The sequence below is a fragment of the Aulonocara sp. 'chitande type north' Nkhata Bay genome, linkage group LG23 (genome assembly GCF_057382095.1).
Source record: "Aulonocara sp. 'chitande type north' Nkhata Bay isolate Kocher_YH1m ecotype deep benthic linkage group LG23, A_spYH_male_GT1.1, whole genome shotgun sequence".
NCBI classification, from domain to species: domain Eukaryota; kingdom Metazoa; phylum Chordata; class Actinopteri; order Cichliformes; family Cichlidae; genus Aulonocara; species Aulonocara sp. 'chitande type north' Nkhata Bay.
Genome location: NC_141365.1, coordinates 49,374,016 through 49,395,777, shown reverse-complemented (window position 1 = coordinate 49,395,777; position 21,762 = coordinate 49,374,016). Strand labels below are relative to the sequence as shown.

The 21,762-nt window shown below is 40.3% G+C and overlaps 1 protein-coding gene across 2 annotated transcripts; it reads right to left on the bottom strand.

Moving 5' to 3' along the window:
- Nucleotides 1-1,344: 1,344 nt before the first annotated feature.
- On the bottom strand, nucleotides 1,345-20,381 carry LOC147302904 (uncharacterized). Of its 2 annotated transcripts, XM_086284519.1 has the most exons (15): nucleotides 18,857-20,381; nucleotides 18,132-18,210; nucleotides 17,782-17,826; nucleotides 17,037-17,081; nucleotides 15,784-15,828; nucleotides 15,039-15,083; nucleotides 13,786-13,830; nucleotides 13,396-13,401; nucleotides 9,644-9,688; nucleotides 8,804-8,848; nucleotides 7,215-7,259; nucleotides 6,373-6,417; nucleotides 2,786-2,915; nucleotides 2,492-2,586; nucleotides 1,345-2,289 (listed from the first exon to the last, which is right to left on the bottom strand). In XM_086284519.1, the coding sequence occupies exons 1-15, from the start codon at nucleotides 18,979-18,981 to the stop codon at nucleotides 2,278-2,280; spliced, it is 852 nt and encodes a 283-aa protein (XP_086140645.1). In that variant the 5' UTR covers nucleotides 18,982-20,381; the 3' UTR covers nucleotides 1,345-2,277. The 2 variants fall into 2 exon arrangements, 1 of the variants encoding a protein (XP_086140645.1); XR_015127316.1 differs by lacking the exons at nucleotides 2,492-2,586; nucleotides 6,373-6,417; nucleotides 7,215-7,259; ... (8 more) ...; nucleotides 18,132-18,210; nucleotides 18,857-20,381 and having other exon boundaries at nucleotides 2,786-3,151.
- Between the last annotated feature and the right edge of the window lie 1,381 nt (nucleotides 20,382-21,762).

Sequence of the window (21,762 nt, the reverse complement as noted above, 5' to 3'; positions counted from 1 at the left end):
TAATCGTTATCTTGGATTCTTGTACAGCACTGTGGTCAACGCTGCTGCTGTAATTAATGTGCTATAAACACATAAACAATCTGCAGTTAAACATCCAAAACTAAAGATGTGATCGCTGCCTTTAGAAAATGTGCTGATGCACAAGATATCAGCTCCATTAAGGTGGAATGTGGCCGTGTTAGAAACATGTTGGAAGAAGTTTGAAGCTGAAACTGTGAAGCTGAGAGTGAAAGAGCTCCAGCGTCTGTCACAGGAAACTTTCTTATTTCCACACTGATGAAAGCATCAAGCTTTGATTTCCTGCTGCTTTTATTGAGTCACACTGTGAAACTGAGCCACAGCTGAACCAGCATCCCTGTACAGCAGACACTTACAGCGCTTGGCTGCTTCCATTGGACCCTCTGCACAGAGCTTCAGTTTCCTCTTCTGGTCCCAAAGTGCAGAACAACAAGGTTTCAAACAGCTTCGTTCCAGCAGCATCAGCCACAGACATGCATAGAGAATCCTTTGGTTGTGTTGTGTGTTTGCATATCTGCTGTGTTGCTTTGTGAGGATGGATCATCTCCTGCAGCTCCAGATAAACAAGCTGGACCTGAACCTGGTAGCTTCACTTAGAAGACACTTGTGACGGGAACGTGTGAGAAGTTTTGTGCAGACAAGTTTGGATTTAGAGTGTGGGACGAGCTCTCCACAGTCTTTGTGGAGATCCACATTCTGCATACTGCCTGTGAGAAGCTGCAGACATTTGTCCTCCAAATCCACTGAGCAGCTGCTCGTGGTGGTATTAGCTTCATGTGTGCGTGTTAGCATGAAGCCTCGGTTACACTCTGCTGTGGACACGGTCACGGACAGCTGGACGCCTGATGGACGAGTCGTCCTTCCTGTTAAACTTCTTTGAGCATGAGAAGAGCATGAGAAGCTCAGTGGACACTGTTCAGTGTTTTAACTCTCGCTTTCTGATGGGTTTAGATTTTATTATTGTCATTTGTATTAGGAAATATTTAACCATATATTCTTAGAGGTGTATAATCAATTGTGTAGTGATAGGATGTGTGATCTTTAGCAGGCTGCAGGGGCTTGGTGTGTATTCCACACTAGAATGCACACCCACATCCTGGGAGCACGAGAGAGGTCGTACCTTCTCTTATTGTTTTATGGCAGGATTAACGTAGCTACGTCTGTTCTAGTCTAAGTGCTTTTTGTTTAGATGAACTGCTGGACTTCCTCACCATGTTATCTAGGGTGAACCATCTAGGGTGAAGGGGGGTCTACCCTCTTCCTGACCAAGGATGTTATATGACCCTTTGATCAGCAGTACCACACACACACACACACACACACACACACACATACGTGTTTTCGTGATATATCAGTACGTATGACAAAAATGTGACAAATGGGAACGTGCCTTTCCGAAGGTCCTAGAGGCATGGGGATCTCAAAAAATTTGACCCATGCTTCCAGGAACACACCCATCTGTTGAGATTTTGGCTAGGGCTAAATTTTGGTCAAACCTGAATTTAATGCTACTTGTGAGGACACTGTCAGGTTTATGTGACTTATGAGTACCATAAGGTCACACACAGATATTTCATGTTTAGGTGAATTGTGAAGCCCATGGAAACACATAATTTTCAAGTATACATGACTTATAAGGACCAGGTAACGGTAGGTTCTGCATTTTTAGCTTGGCTCCTTTTGAGATTACAATATAATAGACATGGATGCACAATAGTAATGCTCATCAGTTGGGTAACTTCTGACAGAAATATCAGACATTTATGTGTTAATAAAACAGTAAATCTGAGCTGTGTAAAGACTTTTAAAAAAAAAAAAAGACATGGGTCAAATGTGGTCAGTCTACTTTTTAAGTCTTGATATTGTAATGCATTAATTCATTTTGTAGTGAATGTTCATGTGAATAAAAACGTGGAACATTATCTGCCTTTTTTATCATTTAATTGCAAAAAGCACCCAGCATAAACCACAGATTTATGAGTAAGAACAATGCAATACAGAAAACTGCAATACTGACATAACTGTGGAAGTAACAAAGTATCTCTCTTGCTTGTTTCTTTTTTTCTTGCATCTTTCTTTTAATGCTATGATCCTGTTGTGGCTGTAGTACCTTATGACAACCCAGTCTCTGCCTTTCAGAGCTGCCGGCTCTGCTTGGAGGCAGCAGTCACATTCCTTTTTACCTGGTACTTTGCAGCTTTTTATGAAGTGAAACATGCCGCTCAGCAACCTTCACTTCATCATTTGTCCACTTGCTTCTCACCGTCCCAGCTGTCATAAATGGAAACAAAAGAAAATATCTTAATGTGAATGCAAGAAAAGATAGAAAATATTCTAGTTTATAATGTGAATACAAAATGTTCTTAAACCTTGCTTTCTACTGGAGCACTTTAAAGGAGCAATAAGCACAATTCATCATACTTAGGTTGAAGGAATTAAAAATGACTATGTGAAGAACTAGAGGTGTAATTACATCTGGAGTACAGCATGAAGTCACAATCCCTCTCTCTGTGTTGATCTCCAGCCATAGACTTTGGTTTGGTTCACAGGCAGTGCAAAACAGCACACCTAGCAGTGAAAAGATATTGCTTATTGCTCCTTTAAGGATGCTTGGAATGAACCATTTGAAGTGCTGTGTTCTGCTGGGAATCAAATAAGATGAAATGATTTATGATAAAAGCTCTGAATAGTGTCATGTCTGAAAACAAACTTGTTCTTTGATCACAAGTATATTAACCTAAAACATTTTGTATTTGGGTGCCTTTACCCCTTCTTGGTGAAGTGTTGCTAATGTTTTTGTTGTCCAGGGTGATTGAGGCAGAGGTGCCCTTCATGTTGTCCAGGGCAGCTGAGTAAAGCGTGTGGCTTGGAACCCCCGGAATACTTGGTCCTTGAGCCTTTGAAAAGTAACAGTGAAATATGAGAATCAATGCATGCAATAGGTCTGTTTGCTTTTTTCTCTGCATTGTAGGCAAAGTCAGCGTTGGGCAGTGTGTAATTCTACATTAAGGGGCTAAGGGGCGATCGTGGCTCAAGAGTTGTAATCAGAAGGTTGCCGGTTCGAGCCCCAGCTCCGACAGTCTCGGTCGTTGTGTCCTTGGGAAAGACACTTCACCTGTTGCCTACTGGTGGTGGTCAGAGGGCCCGGTGGCGCCAGTGTCCGGCAGCCTCGCCTCTGTCAGTGCACCCCAGGGTGGCTGTGGCTACAATGTAGCTGCCATCACCAGTGTGTGAATGTCTGTGTGAATGGGTGGATGACTGGATGTGTAAAGCGCTTTGGGGTCCTTAGGGACTAGTAAAGCGCTATATAAATATAGGATATTTACCATTTGATATGAATATTTTACATGTGAACATAATCTACTAATAATACTCATCACAGTGTGATTGTTTGAAATCGGATAGAGTGTTATTATCTTCATGACAAACATCCCTGCTGTTCAGTTTCAATGTAACACAAACTAGAGTTGTTGGTTCTACCAATTGAGAAAGGCTAAAAACAAAAAAACAAATTCATGTCCTTCACAGCTTAAAACAATCTGAGGACAATGTAACACAGAAATATCAAATTTAGTAGGAATAAAGATCAAGCTGATGCTTTAAAGGGAAAGTTAGGACTAACAAATGATATGCCAATTTCTTTCTCCTAAGATGTTCACAAACAAGTAATGCTAATGTTGAATATGGGAAACTTTCAATCAAACTGATTATTTTAATATAATCAAAGGGCACTTAATTTATGCACTAGGCCCAACTGACACATATACTTGATGCCAAATACAAAAAAATAATGTGTAACCTGTTGGAAGAATGAAGTGGGTGTGTCACTCACCAATTGGTCTGAAGGAGGTTGAGACAGGACCTCGGCACTTGGTGTCTGCAACAAAAGACAACAATATAACGTCAGAAACATTCTCTAGTATAAATCCCGACTATTTAATTAACTACAGATCATATTTGTATCAGTGAATATTATTACAGAAGGATCTGACTTCCTTATACCAGATTCTATAGAAACTTAACACTGTACGGTTCTGCTACCCAACGATATGAGGACAGTGTAACACACACTAGAGTTGTTGGTCCTACCACATGAGGAAGGCAACTGAAACACACTCCTGTCCTTCACAGCTTAAAACAATATGAGGACAGTGTAACACACACACTACAATCACTGGTCCTACCATATGAGGACTTCTACTTAAACACACTCCTGTCCTTCACAGCTTAAAACAATATGAGGACATGACGACTGAACACATGTAGAGTTCACATTCCTGACCTCTAACTTCTCCTGCTGTTGTCAATAAAAGCTCTAAACCCAACACTGATGTACAGCCATCTATTTCCCCAGAAATTAAATCATGTAAACTGATCAGCAGGAGCTTATTTTGACAAAAACATGTGTAAAACGACAAAAATATCAAATTTTGTCAGAATAAAGATCAAGCTGATGCTTTAAGGGAAAGTTTGGACTAACAAATGGTATAGACAATTACTTTATCCTAATGCTAATGTTGGTTTTGGTTAACTTCGACTAAAACTGATTGTTTTAGTACAATTAAAGTGCATTTCATTTATGCACTAGGCCCAACTGACACATATACTTGATGCCAAATACAAAAAAATAATGTGTAACCTGTTGGAAGAATGAAGTGGGTGTGTCACTCACCAATTGGTCTGAAGGAGGTTGAGACAGGACCTCGGCACTTGGTGTCTGCAACAAAAGACAACAATATAACGTCAGAAACATTCTCTAGTATAAATCCCGACTATTTAATTAACTACAGATCATATTTGTATCAGTGAATATTATTACAGAAGGATCTGACTTCCTTATACCAGATTCTATAGAAACTTAACACTGTACGGTTCTGCTACCCAACGATATGAGGACATTGTAACACACACTAGAGTTGTTGGTCCTACCACATGAGGAAGGCAACTGAAACACACTCCTGTCCTTCACAGCTTAAAACAATATGAGGACAGTGTAACACACACACACTACAATCACTGGTCCTACCATATGAGGACTTCTACTTAAACACACTCCTGTCCTTCACAGCTTAAAACAATATGAGGACATGACGACTGAACACATGTAGAGTTCACATTCCTGACTTCTAACTTCTCCTGCTGTTGTCAATAAAAGCTCTAAACCCAACACTGATGTACAGCCATCTATTTCCCCAGAAATTAAATCATGTAAACTGATCAGCGGGAGCTTATTTTGACAAAAACATGTGTAAAACGACAAAAATATCAAATTTTGTCAGAATAAAGATCAAGCTGATGCTTTAAGGGAAAGTTTGGACTAACAAATGGTATAGACAATTACTTTATCCTAATGCTAATGTTGGTTTTGGTTAACTTCGACTAAAACTGATTGTTTTAGTACAATTAAAGTGCATTTCATTTATGCACTAGGCCCAACTGACACATATACTTGATGCCAAATACAAAAAAATAATGTGTAACCTGTTGGAAGAATGAAGTGGGTGTGTCACTCACCAATTGGTCTGAAGGAGGTTGAGGCAGGACCTCGGCACTTGGTGTCTGCAACAAAAGACAACAATATAACGTCAGAAACATTCTCTAGTATAAATCCCGACTATTTAATTAACTACAGATCATATTTGTATCAGTGAATATTATTACAGAAGGATCTGACTTCCTTATACCAGATTCTATAGAAACTTAACACTGTACGGTTCTGCTACCCAACGATATGAGGACAGTGTAACACACACTAGAGTTGTTGGTCCTACCACATGAGGAAGGCAACTGAAACACACTCCTGTCCTTCACAGCTTAAAACAATATGAGGACAGTGTAACACACACACTACAATCACTGGTCCTACCATATGAGGACTTCTACTTAAACACACTCCTGTCCTTCACAGCTTAAAACAATATGAGGACATGACGACTGAACACATGTAGAGTTCACATTCCTGACCTCTAACTTCTCCTGCTGTTGTCAATAAAAGCTCTAAACCCAACACTGATGTACAGCCATCTATTTCCCCAGAAATTAAATCATGTAAACTGATCAGCAGGAGCTTATTTTGACAAAAACATGTGTAAAACGACAAAAATATCAAATTTTGTCAGAATAAAGATCAAGCTGATGCTTTAAGGGAAAGTTTGGACTAACAAATGGTATAGACAATTACTTTATCCTAATGCTAATGTTGGTTTTGGTTAACTTCGACTAAAACTGATTGTTTTAGTACAATTAAAGTGCATTTCATTTATGCACTAGGCCCAACTGACACATATACTTGATGCCAAATACAAAAAAATAATGTGTAACCTGTTGGAAGAATGAAGTGGGTGTGTCACTCACCAATTGGTCTGAAGGAGGTTGAGACAGGACCTCGGCACTTGGTGTCTGCAACAAAAGACAACAATATAACGTCAGAAACATTCTCTAGTATAAATCCCGACTATTTAATTAACTACAGATCATATTTGTATCAGTGAATATTATTACAGAAGGATCTGACTTCCTTATACCAGATTCTATAGAAACTTAACACTGTACGGTTCTGCTACCCAACGATATGAGGACATTGTAACACACACTAGAGTTGTTGGTCCTACCACATGAGGAAGGCAACTGAAACACACTCCTGTCCTTCACAGCTTAAAACAATATGAGGACAGTGTAACACACACACACTACAATCACTGGTCCTACCATATGAGGACTTCTACTTAAACACACTCCTGTCCTTCACAGCTTAAAACAATATGAGGACATGACGACTGAACACATGTAGAGTTCACATTCCTGACTTCTAACTTCTCCTGCTGTTGTCAATAAAAGCTCTAAACCCAACACTGATGTACAGCCATCTATTTCCCCAGAAATTAAATCATGTAAACTGATCAGCGGGAGCTTATTTTGACAAAAACATGTGTAAAACGACAAAAATATCAAATTTTGTCAGAATAAAGATCAAGCTGATGCTTTAAGGGAAAGTTTGGACTAACAAATGGTATAGACAATTACTTTATCCTAATGCTAATGTTGGTTTTGGTTAACTTCGACTAAAACTGATTGTTTTAGTACAATTAAAGTGCATTTCATTTATGCACTAGGCCCAACTGACACATATACTTGATGCCAAATACAAAAAAATAATGTGTAACCTGTTGGAAGAATGAAGTGGGTGTGTCACTCACCAATTGGTCTGAAGGAGGTTGAGGCAGGACCTCGGCACTTGGTGTCTGCAACAAAAGACAACAATATAACGTCAGAAACATTCTCTAGTATAAATCCCGACTATTTAATTAACTACAGATCATATTTGTATCAGTGAATATTATTACAGAAGGATCTGACTTCCTTATACCAGATTCTATAGAAACTTAACACTGTACGGTTCTGCTACCCAACGATATGAGGACAGTGTAACACACACACTACAATCACTGGTCCTACCATATGAGGACTTCTACTTAAACACACTCCTGTCCTTCACAGCTTAAAACAATATGAGGACATGACGACTGAACACATGTAGAGTTCACATTCCTGACCTCTAACTTCTCCTGCTGTTGTCAATAAAAGCTCTAAACCCAACACTGATGTACAGCCATCTATTTCCCCAGAAATTAAATCATGTAAACTGATCAGCAGGAGCTTATTTTGACAAAAACATGTGTAAAACGACAAAAATATCAAATTTTGTCAGAATAAAGATCAAGCTGATGCTTTAAGGGAAAGTTTGGACTAACAAATGGTATAGACAATTACTTTATCCTAATGCTAATGTTGGTTTTGGTTAACTTCGACTAAAACTGATTGTTTTAGTACAATTAAAGTGCATTTCATTTATGCACTAGGCCCAACTGACACATATACTTGATGCCAAATACAAAAAAATAATGTGTAACCTGTTGGAAGAATGAAGTGGGTGTGTCACTCACCAATTGGTCTGAAGGAGGTTGAGACAGGACCTCGGCACTTGGTGTCTGCAACAAAAGACAACAATATAACGTCAGAAACATTCTCTAGTATAAATCCCGACTATTTAATTAACTACAGATCATATTTGTATCAGTGAATATTATTACAGAAGGATCTGACTTCCTTATACCAGATTCTATAGAAACTTAACACTGTACGGTTCTGCTACCCAACGATATGAGGACATTGTAACACACACTAGAGTTGTTGGTCCTACCACATGAGGAAGGCAACTGAAACACACTCCTGTCCTTCACAGCTTAAAACAATATGAGGACAGTGTAACACACACACACTACAATCACTGGTCCTACCATATGAGGACTTCTACTTAAACACACTCCTGTCCTTCACAGCTTAAAACAATATGAGGACATGACGACTGAACACATGTAGAGTTCACATTCCTGACTTCTAACTTCTCCTGCTGTTGTCAATAAAAGCTCTAAACCCAACACTGATGTACAGCCATCTATTTCCCCAGAAATTAAATCATGTAAACTGATCAGCGGGAGCTTATTTTGACAAAAACATGTGTAAAACGACAAAAATATCAAATTTTGTCAGAATAAAGATCAAGCTGATGCTTTAAGGGAAAGTTTGGACTAACAAATGGTATAGACAATTACTTTATCCTAATGCTAATGTTGGTTTTGGTTAACTTCGACTAAAACTGATTGTTTTAGTACAATTAAAGTGCATTTCATTTATGCACTAGGCCCAACTGACACATATACTTGATGCCAAATACAAAAAAATAATGTGTAACCTGTTGGAAGAATGAAGTGGGTGTGTCACTCACCAATTGGTCTGAAGGAGGTTGAGGCAGGACCTCGGCACTTGGTGTCTGCAACAAAAGACAACAATATAACGTCAGAAACATTCTCTAGTATAAATCCCGACTATTTAATTAACTACAGATCATATTTGTATCAGTGAATATTATTACAGAAGGATCTGACTTCCTTATACCAGATTCTATAGAAACTTAACACTGTACGGTTCTGCTACCCAACGATATGAGGACAGTGTAACACACACTAGAGTTGTTGGTCCTACCACATGAGGAAGGCAACTGAAACACACTCCTGTCCTTCACAGCTTAAAACAATATGAGGACAGTGTAACACACACACTACAATCACTGGTCCTACCATATGAGGACTTCTACTTAAACACACTCCTGTCCTTCAATGCTTAAAACAATATGAGGACATGACGACTGAACACATGTAGAGTTCACATTCCTGACCTCTAACTTCTCCTGCTGTTGTCAATAAAAGCTCTAAACCCAACACTGATGTACAGCCATCTATTTCCCCAGAAATTAAATCATGTAAACTGATCAGCGGGAGCTTATTTTGACAAAAACATGTGTAAAACGACAAAAATATCAAATTTTGTCAGAATAAAGATCAAGCTGATGCTTTAAGGGAAAGTTTGGACTAACAAATGGTATAGACAATTACTTTATCCTAATGCTAATGTTGGTTTTGGTTAACTTCGACTAAAACTGATTGTTTTAGTACAATTAAAGTGCATTTCATTTATGCACTAGGCCCAACTGACACATATACTTGATGCCAAATACAAAAAAATAATGTGTAACCTGTTGGAAGAATGAAGTGGGTGTGTCACTCACCAACTGGTCTGAAGGAGGTTGAGGCAGGACCTCGGCACCTGGTGTCTGCAACAAAAGACAACAATATAACGTCAGAAACATTCTCTAGTATAAATCCCGACTATTTAACCCTCGTTTTACCCTAGCGAAAAAAGGGACCCGCTTGGGTAACTTTGGATTTTTGATTCTCAATATATCAGTCATTTTAAAGACTAGTTGCATGAAACTTGGCCAGGATGTGTGTTTTAGGATTATTTTTGAAATTCAATGATCCCCTCTATGGTGTGGTGTATAGTAAAGAAGATTCACATATGTACTACCTCCTTTTACCCTTGTATCCGTTTGGGCCCCATTGACTCCCATTATAATCACATATTTTCGATATACTGTAATCCTGACATGCGATAATGCCTTTCTCGTGAATACCTAATGGATCTAAGCCTCAGCCTTCAAAATAAAGGAAAAATAGGTTTTGGATCAAATGAGCACAATATTAGGTACAGCACCACCATAGACATTTTCAGTGCTTTTGAATGGAGGACATGGTTATCTTACTATGCAAAATACATGACAATAAAACAGCTGACCACCATAAAATAGTCTTGATGTAGTGGAACTGATATAAGAGAGTGGTGTGAATGTGATTGAGAATATATATATATATACTGTGTGTGTCGGTCACAAACAAAACGGCCCGTAGAGCCGCCTCCTTGAAGTGAACAACGGGAGCCTGCTCCGTTTTTTTCCTCCTTTCTCTGAACCTCTGTCAATGTTATTTTGCTTCACTTTGCACATGAGCCTTGTTTTTGCCCTCAGCAGAGAGGGGAGGGGTGCAAAAGCAGCCACGTGTTTGTTGAGCAGAGGGGGGAGGGGTGCAAAAACAGCCACCTGTTTGCTGAGCAGAGGGGGGGAGGGGCAGTCGTTACTCTCCCAGTGGCATCTCAACAGAGCCGGAGGGAGAGAGAGAGATCGTTTTGGATTCAAGTGCACACTTGAAGTCTGTGAGAATAGTTTGCAGCCTTGTCTTACTAGTCATTTCTGCACAGACGCCACTAAATGCACAGACTCGCGCGCACACAACACGAAGCGCACGGTCAATTTAGGGGAGCTTGGAAGCTGTGCTCATCGTGCAAACAGCGCGTTATTATCGTAACGGCTGCAAAAGTTAGGATATGTCCTGTCTGCAACATCCATCTTCACCTGTTGGAAGAATGAAGTGGGTGTGTCACTCACCAATTGGTCTGAAGGAGGTTGAGACAGGACCTCGGCACTTGGTGTCTGCAACAAAAGACAACAATATAACGTCAGAAACATTCTCTAGTATAAATCCCGACTATTTAATTAACTACAGATCATATTTGTATCAGTGAATATTATTACAGAAGGATCTGACTTCCTTATACCAGATTCTATAGAAACTTAACACTGTACGGTTCTGCTACCCAACGATATGAGGACAGTGTAACACACACTAGAGTTGTTGGTCCTACCACATGAGGAAGGCAACTGAAACACACTCCTGTCCTTCACAGCTTAAAACAATATGAGGACAGTGTAACACACACACTACAATCACTGGTCCTACCATATGAGGACTTCTACTTAAACACACTCCTGTCCTTCACAGCTTAAAACAATATGAGGACATGACGACTGAACACATGTAGAGTTCACATTCCTGACCTCTAACTTCTCCTGCTGTTGTCAATAAAAGCTCTAAACCCAACACTGATGTACAGCCATCTATTTCCCCAGAAATTAAATCATGTAAACTGATCAGCGGGAGCTTATTTTGACAAAAACATGTGTAAAACGACAAAAATATCAAATTTTGTCAGAATAAAGATCAAGCTGATGCTTTAAGGGAAAGTTTGGACTAACAAATGGTATAGACAATTACTTTATCCTAATGCTAATGTTGGTTTTGGTTAACTTCGACTAAAACTGATTGTTTTAGTACAATTAAAGTGCATTTCATTTATGCACTAGGCCCAACTGACACATATACTTGATGCCAAATACAAAAAAATAATGTGTAACCTGTTGGAAGAATGAAGTGGGTGTGTCACTCACACACTGGTCTGAAGGAGGTTGAGGCAGGACCTTGGCACTTGGTGTCTGCAACAAAAGACAACAATATAACGTCAGAAACATTCTCTAGTATAAATCCCGACTATTTAACCCCCGTTTTACCCTAGCGAAAAAAGGGACCCGCTTGGGTAACTTTGGATTTTTGATTCTCAATATATCAGTCATTTTAAAGACTAGTTGCATGAAACTTGGCCAGGATGTGTGTTTTAGGATTATTTTTGAAATTCAATGATCCCCTCTATGGTGTGGTGTATAGTAAAGAAGATTCACATATGTACTACCTCCTTTTACCCTTGTATCCGTTTGGGCCCCATTGACTCCCATTATAATCACATATTTTCGATATACTGTAATCCTGACATGCGATAATGCCTTTCTCGTGAATACCTAATGGATCTAAGCCTCAGCCTTCAAAATAAAGGAAAAATAGGTTTTGGATCAAATGAGCACAATATTAGGTACAGCACCACCATAGACATTTTCAGTGCTTTTGAATGGAGGACATGGTTATCTTACTATGCAAAATACATGACAATAAAACAGCTGACCACCATAAAATAGTCTTGATGTAGTGGAACTGATATAAGAGAGTGGTGTGAATGTGATTGAGAATATATATATATATATATATATATACTGTGTGTGTCGGTCACAAACAAAACGGCCCGTAGAGCCGCCTCCTTGAAGTGAACAACGGGAGCCTGCTCCGTTTTTTTCTCCTTTCTCTGAACCTCTGTCAATGTTATTTTGCTTCACTTTGCACATGAGCCTTGTTTTTGCCCTCAGCAGAGAGGGGAGGGGTGCAAAAGCAGCCACGTGTTTGTTGAGCAGAGGGGGGAGGGGTGCAAAAGCAGCCACGTGTTTGCAGAGCAGAGGGGGAGGGGTGCAAAAGCAGCCACGTGTTTGTTGAGCAGAGGGGGGAGGGGTGCAAAAGCAGCCACGTGTTTGCAGAGCAGAGGGGGAGGGGTGCAAAAACAGCCACCTGTTTGCTGAGCAGAGGGGGGGAGGGGCAGTCGTTACTCTCCCAGTGGCATCTCAACAGAGCCGGAGGGAGAGAGAGAGATCGTTTTGGATTCAAGTGCACACTTGAAGTCTGTGAGAATAGTTTGCAGCCTTGTCTTACTAGTCATTTCTGCACAGACGCCACTAAATGCACAGACTCGCGCACACACAACACGAAGCGCACGGTCAATTTAGGGGAGCTTGGAAGCTGTGCTCATCGTGCAAACAGCGCGTTATTATCGTAACGGCTGCAAAAGTTAGGATATGTCCTGTCTGCAACATCCATCTTCACCTGTTGGAAGAATGAAGTGGGTGTGTCACTCACCAATTGGTCTGAAGGAGGTTGAGACAGGACCTCGGCACTTGGTGTCTGCAACAAAAGACAACAATATAACGTCAGAAACATTCTCTAGTATAAATCCCGACTATTTAATTAACTACAGATCATATTTGTATCAGTGAATATTATTACAGAAGGATCTGACTTCCTTATACCAGATTCTATAGAAACTTAACACTGTACGGTTCTGCTACCCAACGATATGAGGACATTGTAACACACACTAGAGTTGTTGGTCCTACCACATGAGGAAGGCAACTGAAACACACTCCTGTCCTTCACAGCTTAAAACAATATGAGGACATGACGACTGAACACATGTAGAGTTCACATTCCTGACCTCTAACTTCTCCTGCTGTTGTCAATAAAAGCTCTAAACCCAACACTGATGTACAGCCATCTATTTCCCCAGAAATTAAATCATGTAAACTGATCAGCAGGAGCTTATTTTGACAAAAACATGTGTAAAACGACAAAAATATCAAATTTTGTCAGAATAAAGATCAAGCTGATGCTTTAAGGGAAAGTTTGGACTAACAAATGGTATAGACAATTACTTTATCCTAATGCTAATGTTGGTTTTGGTTAACTTCGACTAAAACTGATTGTTTTAGTACAATTAAAGTGCATTTCATTTATGCACTAGGCCCAACTGACACATATACTTGATGCCAAATACAAAAAAATAATGTGTAACCTGTTGGAAGAATGAAGTGGGTGTGTCACTCACCAACTGGTCTGAAGGAGGTTGAGGCAGGACCTCGGCACCTGGTGTCTGCAACAAAAGACAACAATATAACGTCAGAAACATTCTCTAGTATAAATCCCGACTATTTAACCCTCGTTTTACCCTAGCGAAAAAAGGGACCCGCTTGGGTAACTTTGGATTTTTGATTCTCAATATATCAGTCATTTTAAAGACTAGTTGCATGAAACTTGGCCAGGATGTGTGTTTTAGGATTATTTTTGAAATTCAATGATCCCCTCTATGGTGTGGTGTATAGTAAAGAAGATTCACATATGTACTACCTCCTTTTACCCTTGTATCCGTTTGGGCCCCATTGACTCCCATTATAATCACATATTTTCGATATACTGTAATCCTGACATGCGATAATGCCTTTCTCGTGAATACCTAATGGATCTAAGCCTCAGCCTTCAAAATAAAGGAAAAATAGGTTTTGGATCAAATGAGCACAATATTAGGTACAGCACCACCATAGACATTTTCAGTGCTTTTGAATGGAGGACATGGTTATCTTACTATGCAAAATACATGACAATAAAACAGCTGACCACCATAAAATAGTCTTGATGTAGTGGAACTGATATAAGAGAGTGGTGTGAATGTGATTGAGAATATATATATATATACTGTGTGTGTCGGTCACAAACAAAACGGCCCGTAGAGCCGCCTCCTTGAAGTGAACAACGGGAGCCTGCTCCGTTTTTTTCCTCCTTTCTCTGAACCTCTGTCAATGTTATTTTGCTTCACTTTGCACATGAGCCTTGTTTTTGCCCTCAGCAGAGAGGGGAGGGGTGCAAAAGCAGCCACGTGTTTGTTGAGCAGAGGGGGGAGGGGTGCAAAAGCAGCCACGTGTTTGCAGAGCAGAGGGGGAGGGGTGCAAAAACAGCCACCTGTTTGCTGAGCAGAGGGGGGGAGGGGCAGTCGTTACTCTCCCAGTGGCATCTCAACAGAGCCGGAGGGAGAGAGAGAGATCGTTTTGGATTCAAGTGCACACTTGAAGTCTGTGAGAATAGTTTGCAGCCTTGTCTTACTAGTCATTTCTGCACAGACGCCACTAAATGCACAGACTCACGCACACACAACACGAAGCGCACGGTCAATTTAGGGGAGCTTGGAAGCTGTGCTCATCGTGCAAACAGCGCGTTATTATCGTAACGGCTGCAAAAGTTAGGATATGTCCTGTCTGCAACATCCATCTTCACCTGTTGGAAGAATGAAGTGGGTGTGTCACTCACCAATTGGTCTGAAGGAGGTTGAGGCAGGACCTCGGCACTTGGTGTCTGCAACAAAAGACAACAATATAACGTCAGAAACATTCTCTAGTATAAATCCCGACTATTTAATTAACTACAGATCATATTTGTATCAGTGAATATTATTACAGAAGGATCTGACTTCCTTATACCAGATTCTATAGAAACTTAACACTGTACGGTTCTGCTACCCAACGATATGAGGACATTGTAACACACACTAGAGTTGTTGGTCCTACCACATGAGGAAGGCAACTGAAACACACTCCTGTCCTTCACAGCTTAAAACAATATGAGGACATGACGACTGAACACATGTAGAGTTCACATTCCTGACCTCTAACTTCTCCTGCTGTTGTCAATAAAAGCTCTAAACCCAACACTGATGTACAGCCATCTATTTCCCCAGAAATTAAATCATGTAAACTGATCAGCGGGAGCTTATTTTGACAAAAACATGTGTAAAACGACAAAAATATCAAATTTTGTCAGAATAAAGATCAAGCTGATGCTTTAAGGGAAAGTTTGGACTAACAAATGGTATAGACAATTACTTTATCCTAATGCTAATGTTGGTTTTGGTTAACTTCGACTAAAACTGATTGTTTTAGTACAATTAAAGTGCATTTCATTTATGCACTAGGCCCAACTGACACATATACTTGATGCCAAATACAAAAAAATAATGTGTAACCTGTTGGAAGAATGAAGTGGGTGTGTCACTCACCAACTGGTCTGAAGGAGGTTGAGGCAGGACCTCGGCACCTGGTGTCTGCAACAAAAGACAACAATATAACGTCAGAAACATTCTCTAGTATAAATCCCGACTATTTAACCCTCGTTTTACCCTAGCGAAAAAAGGGACCCGCTTGGGTAACTTTGGATTTTTGATTCTCAATATATCAGTCATTTTAAAGACTAGTTGCATGAAACTTGGCCAGGATGTGTGTTTTAGGATTATTTTTGAAATTCAATGATCCCCTCTATGGTGTGGTGTATAGTAAAGAAGATTCACATATGTACTACCTCCTTTTACCCTTGTATCCGTTTGGGCCCCATTGACTCCCATTATAATCACATATTTTCGATATACTGTAATCCTGACATGCGATAATGCCTTTCTCGTGAATACCTAATGGATCTAAGCCTCAGCCTTCAAAATAAAGGAAAAATAGGTTTTGGATCAAATGAGCACAATATTAGGTACAGCACCACCATAGACATTTTCAGTGCTTTTGAATGGAGGACATGGTTATCTTACTATGCAAAATACATGACAATAAAACAGCTGACCACCATAAAATAGTCTTGATGTAGTGGAACTGATATAAGAGAGTGGTGTGAATGTGATTGAGAATATATATATATATACTGTGTGTGTCGGTCACAAACAAAACGGCCCGTAGAGCCGCCTCCTTGAAGTGAACAACGGGAGCCTGCTCCGTTTTTTTCCTCCTTTCTCTGAACCTCTGTCAATGTTATTTTGCTTCACTTTGCACATGAGCCTTGTTTTTGCCCTCAGCAGAGAGGGGAGGGGTGCAAAAGCAGCCACGTGTTTGTTGAGCAGAGGGGGGAGGGGTGCAAAAGCAGCCACGTGTTTGCAGAGCAGAGGGGGAGGGGTGCAAAAACAGCCACCTGTTTGCTGAGCAGAGGGGGGGAGGGGCAGTTGTTACTCTCCCAGTGGCATCTCAACAGAGCCGGAGGGAGAGAGAGAGATCGTTTTGGATTCAAGTGCACACTTGAAGTCTGTGAGAATAGTTTGCAGCCTTGTCTTACTAGTCATTTCTGCACAGACGCCACTAAATGCACAGACTCACGCACACACAACACGAAGCGCACGGTCAATTTAGGGGAGCTTGGAAGCTGTGCTCATCGTGCAAACAGCGCGTTATTATCGTAACGGCTGCAAAAGTTAGGATATGTCCTGTCTGCAACATCCATCTTCACCTGTTGGAAGAATGAAGTGGGTGTGTCACTCACCAATTGGTCTGAAGGAGGTTGAGGCAGGACCTCGGCACTTGGTGTCTGCAACAAAAGACAACAATATAACGTCAGAAACATTCTCTAGTATAAATCCCGACTATTTAATTAACTACAGATCATATTTGTATCAGTGAATATTATTACAGAAGGATCTGACTTCCTTATACCAGATTCTATAGAAACTTAACACTGTACGGTTCTGCTACCCAACGATATGAGGACATTGTAACACACACTAGAGTTGTTGGTCCTACCACATGAGGAAGGCAACTGAAACACACTCCTGTCCTTCACAGCTTAAAACAATATGAGGACATGACGACTGAACACATGTAGAGTTCACATTCCTGACCTCTAACTTCTCCTGCTGTTGTCAATAAAAGCTCTAAACCCAACACTGATGTACAGCCATCTATTTCCCCAGAAATTAAATCATGTAAACTGATCAGCGGGAGCTTATTTTGACAAAAACATGTGTAAAACGACAAAAATATCAAATTTTGTCAGAATAAAGATCAAGCTGATGCTTTAAGGGAAAGTTTGGACTAACAAATGGTATAGACAATTACTTTATCCTAATGCTAATGTTGGTTTTGGTTAACTTCGACTAAAACTGATTGTTTTAGTACAATTAAAGTGCATTTCATTTATGCACTAGGCCCAACTGACACATATACTTGATGCCAAATACAAAAAAATAATGTGTAACCTGTTGGAAGAATGAAGTGGGTGTGTCACTCACCAATTGGTCTGAAGGAGGTTGAGACAGGACCTCGGCACCTGGTGTCTGCAACAAAAGACAACAATATAACGTCAGAAACATTCTCTAGTATAAATCCCGACTATTTAATTAACTACAGATCATATTTGTATCAGTGAATATTATTACAGAAGGATCTGACTTCCTTATACCAGATTCTATAGAAACTTAACACTGTACGGTTCTGCTACCCAACGATATGAGGACAGTGTAACACACACTAGAGTTGTTGGTCCTACCACATGAGGAAGGCAACTGAAACACACTCCTGTCCTTCACAGCTTAAAACAATATGAGGACAGTGTAACACACACTACAATCACTGGTCCTACCATATGAGGACTTCTACTTTCCTGTTGGAGGTTGAGACACGACAGAGGGACAGCAGGGTAGTAGCTTGCACAAATGATTCTATTGACACAACAGGGAAGTGAGATTAATGAACTGAACGCAACAGACTCTTTCAAAATAAAACAGGAAACATGGCATGAAAATACAAACGTGGTAATATACAGCCCTAACATAAACTCCTTAAAACGATATTAATAACGTTAAGCCAAACTCAACTAACCCGCCATTAAACATAAGAAACTCAAAAACCTTAGAATAACATCAGAAACGCTGGGCCAGAGACCCAGACCGTGAGCAAATAACTATAATATTATTGATTTGTGCTGAATAAGAAAACATTAATATTATCATTTAAATCCCCCCAAGCATATCTTGTGTTGAAAAAAAAAAAGTGTGTTGCAGTTAGCTACACTGAGCTTAGACTGACTGTCTCTGCAGTTGAAGATGCAGAGCACATGCAAGGCCGCAGGTCCCTTTAACTCCGGTGGGAATTTAAAAACAGTTAAATTTAACTTCTAATATCTATTGTTAAAGATAAATCTTAAGTAATTTTTTAGCATTTATCATCATTCACCACTTTCAATTTGTTCAAATCGGTTGTGTATTGTTTTAATTCCGTTTAACTAACCTTAATTAGCTTGTTAAACATACAACTTTACCTCGCGGAGCTTGCGTCGACGCATGGATATCAAAGGTAAATACATACCTCAAGATAAATCTCTCCTGAGTGCTGAAGGTCCCGGATGTGCCGTTCACGCAGAGCTCCGGCGAGTTTGTATCTTGCCGTGACCAGCAGCTCTTTGGTTGACGCTTTCGAACAATCAGATGCATCTTTACTCACTTTTTGACCAATCAGAGACGTCGTTCTATGCTCCACTGACGAAATGCTGCATCCTCTCACCAGCCACGGTCTCTCCTCGTCCATTTAACAACAAAAACACAGCAACACGTGCTGGATTTGAGGTAGGAACACTTGAGAACTGTCACAATGTTTTGCAAACTGCTGTTACAGTTAATTTCGTTCCGTTAATTTGTTTGGTTCCTATTCTGAAGTAACACTTAATACACATGGGGTTAGCTTGCTGGTCTAGTTTAAGTTAGCATGGGCATGCTGTTCACTGATAGAGTAAGGCTAAAATTGTCCTGATATTGTCAGTGTGTTATCATAAACATGCAGCACCCCTAGACCCCCAAGTTAAAATACAGATAATAGATAAGCAATTTAAGAAAATAAGTATAATGTGTATAATAAATGATTTTACTGTCACTTTCCTGGGTCTGTTGACCCAGCGTTTTAAGTTTTAGTTTGTTTAGATGTCGATGTTTATTTATAAGTTCTTTAGGTTTGCTAAGTTCATTTGTTTATTAGATTACCCTTGTGATGTCTGTTTTATTGGGAAAGTCTTTGTCCTAAATGCAGTGAGTCTAGTTTTGTTTCCCCTTGTCCCAGCTGTTCCTCATCCCCTCATTATCTCTCTGTGTACTTGCAGTGGCTTGCAAAAGTATTCGTCCCTCTTTTCCACATTTTGTCACATTACTGCCACAAACACAAATTGTCATGGTCCTGGGTCGGTGACCCAGCGCTTTTAGTTTATTATTATGATGATGATGATGATTATTATTGTTTGAGTTCTATGTGTTATATTTGGTCTGCCTCTGAGTCTGTGTCTCTGTCTATGCTGTCACCCCGTCTGTTTGTGAATCTGTCTGTTTAGTTCTGTGTCTTGTTTGGTTCCCCGTGTCTGAGTTTCCTGTTTTATTGTGAAGGTCTCTGTCTGATGTGAGTGTGTTCAGTTTACGTTTCCCCTGTCCCGTCAGCTCTGATTCCTCCCAGCCGTGTTGCCCTCCTGTCTCTCATCCCCTGATTACTGGTGTGTGTATTTAAGCCCTGTGTGTTCTCCTGCCTGTTACTCGGTGTCCTGCTCGGCGGCTGCCGCGCATCCCTTTGTCGTATGCACCCAGGTCTGTTATTTTAGTTCTTCCCAGTTTAGGTGTCTTCAGTTATTTGTCATGCCCCACTGCTTGTTTGCCACTACACCTTGTAAATAAACTTCACTAGCATTTTCATCCACTGCTTGCATCTTGGGTCCTCCTTCCTCCACACCACACGGCTCGCCTTCCCAGCCGTGACACAAATCAATTTTAATGGAATCCAATTGCAGCAAAAGGTGGTTCTACAAAGTATTGACTCAGGGGGCTGAATAATTGCGCACACCCCACTTTTCAGTTATTTATTTGTAAAAAATGTTTGGAATCATGTATGATTTTCATTCCACTTCTCACGTGTACACCACTTTGTATTGGTCTTTCACGTGGAATTCCAATAAAATTGATTCATGTTTGTGGCTGTAATGTGCCAAAATGTGGGAAAGTTAAAGGGGGCCGAATACTTTTGCAAGCCACTGTAAGTCCTGTCCTCATTTGTTCAGTGTCAGGTCATCTGTTGTCTTTGGTGCCACGTTTCCATGTTCCAGGTATCTTTGTATCCATGTCAGGTTTCATGGTTTGTTTGTTTTTTTTTTTAATAAAAAATATTTTCCCCAGGTTAGGTTATTGTTTAGCTTCACCTCTGCCTTTTGTTTTGTAATCTTTTAATTTCAATTCAATTTTATTTATATAGCGCCAAATCACAACAACAATCGCCTGAAGGCGCTTTATATTGTACAGTAGATCGCACAATAATAGATACAGAGAAAAACCCAACAATCATAGGACCACCTATGAGCAAGCGCTTTGGCGACAGTGGGAAGGAAAAACTCCCTTTTAACAGGAAGAAACCTCCAGCAGAACCAGGCTCAGGGAGCGGCGGGCATCTGCTGTGACCAGTTGGGGTGAGAAAAGGAAGACAGGACAAAGACATGCTGTGGATTAATAACAAGTATGATTCAGTGCAGAGAGGTCTATTAACACACAGTGAGTGAGAAAGGTGACTGGAAAGGAAAAAACTCAGTGCTTCATGGGAATCCCCCGGCTGCCTACGTCTATTGCAGCACAACTAAGGGAGGATCCAGGGTCACCTGATCCAGCCCTAACTATATGCTTTAGCAAAAAGGAAAGTTTGAAGCCTAATCTTAAAAGTAGAGATTAATAAACGGCTTGCTTTCTGTTAATATTCAAATTTTCTTTCACGTTCCTTTGTGTCAGCATTTTGGGTCCACTCCTCAAATTCATACATATGTCTAACCGTTTTTCCCCACTCGGCGACACACCCGTCGGGGGTCAAACTCTGGTAATTGGCAATTCTGTTCTCAGACATGTGAAGCTAGAGACACCGGAAACCATAGTCAATTGTCTTCCAGGGGCCAGAGCAGGCGACATTGAAGGAAATTTAAAACTGCTGGCTAAGGGTAAACGTAAATTCAGTAAAATCATAATTCACGTCGGCAGTAATGACACCCGGTTACGCCAATCGGAGGTCACTAAAATCAATATTGAATCGGTGTGTAACTTTGCCAAAACAATGTGGGACTCTGTAGTTTTCTCTGGTCCCCTCCCCAATCAGACCAAGAGTGACATGTTTAGCCGCATGTTCTCCTTAAATTGCTGGCTGTCTGAGTGGTGTCCCAGAAACGATGTGGGCTTCATAGATAATTGGCAAACCTTCTGGAGGAA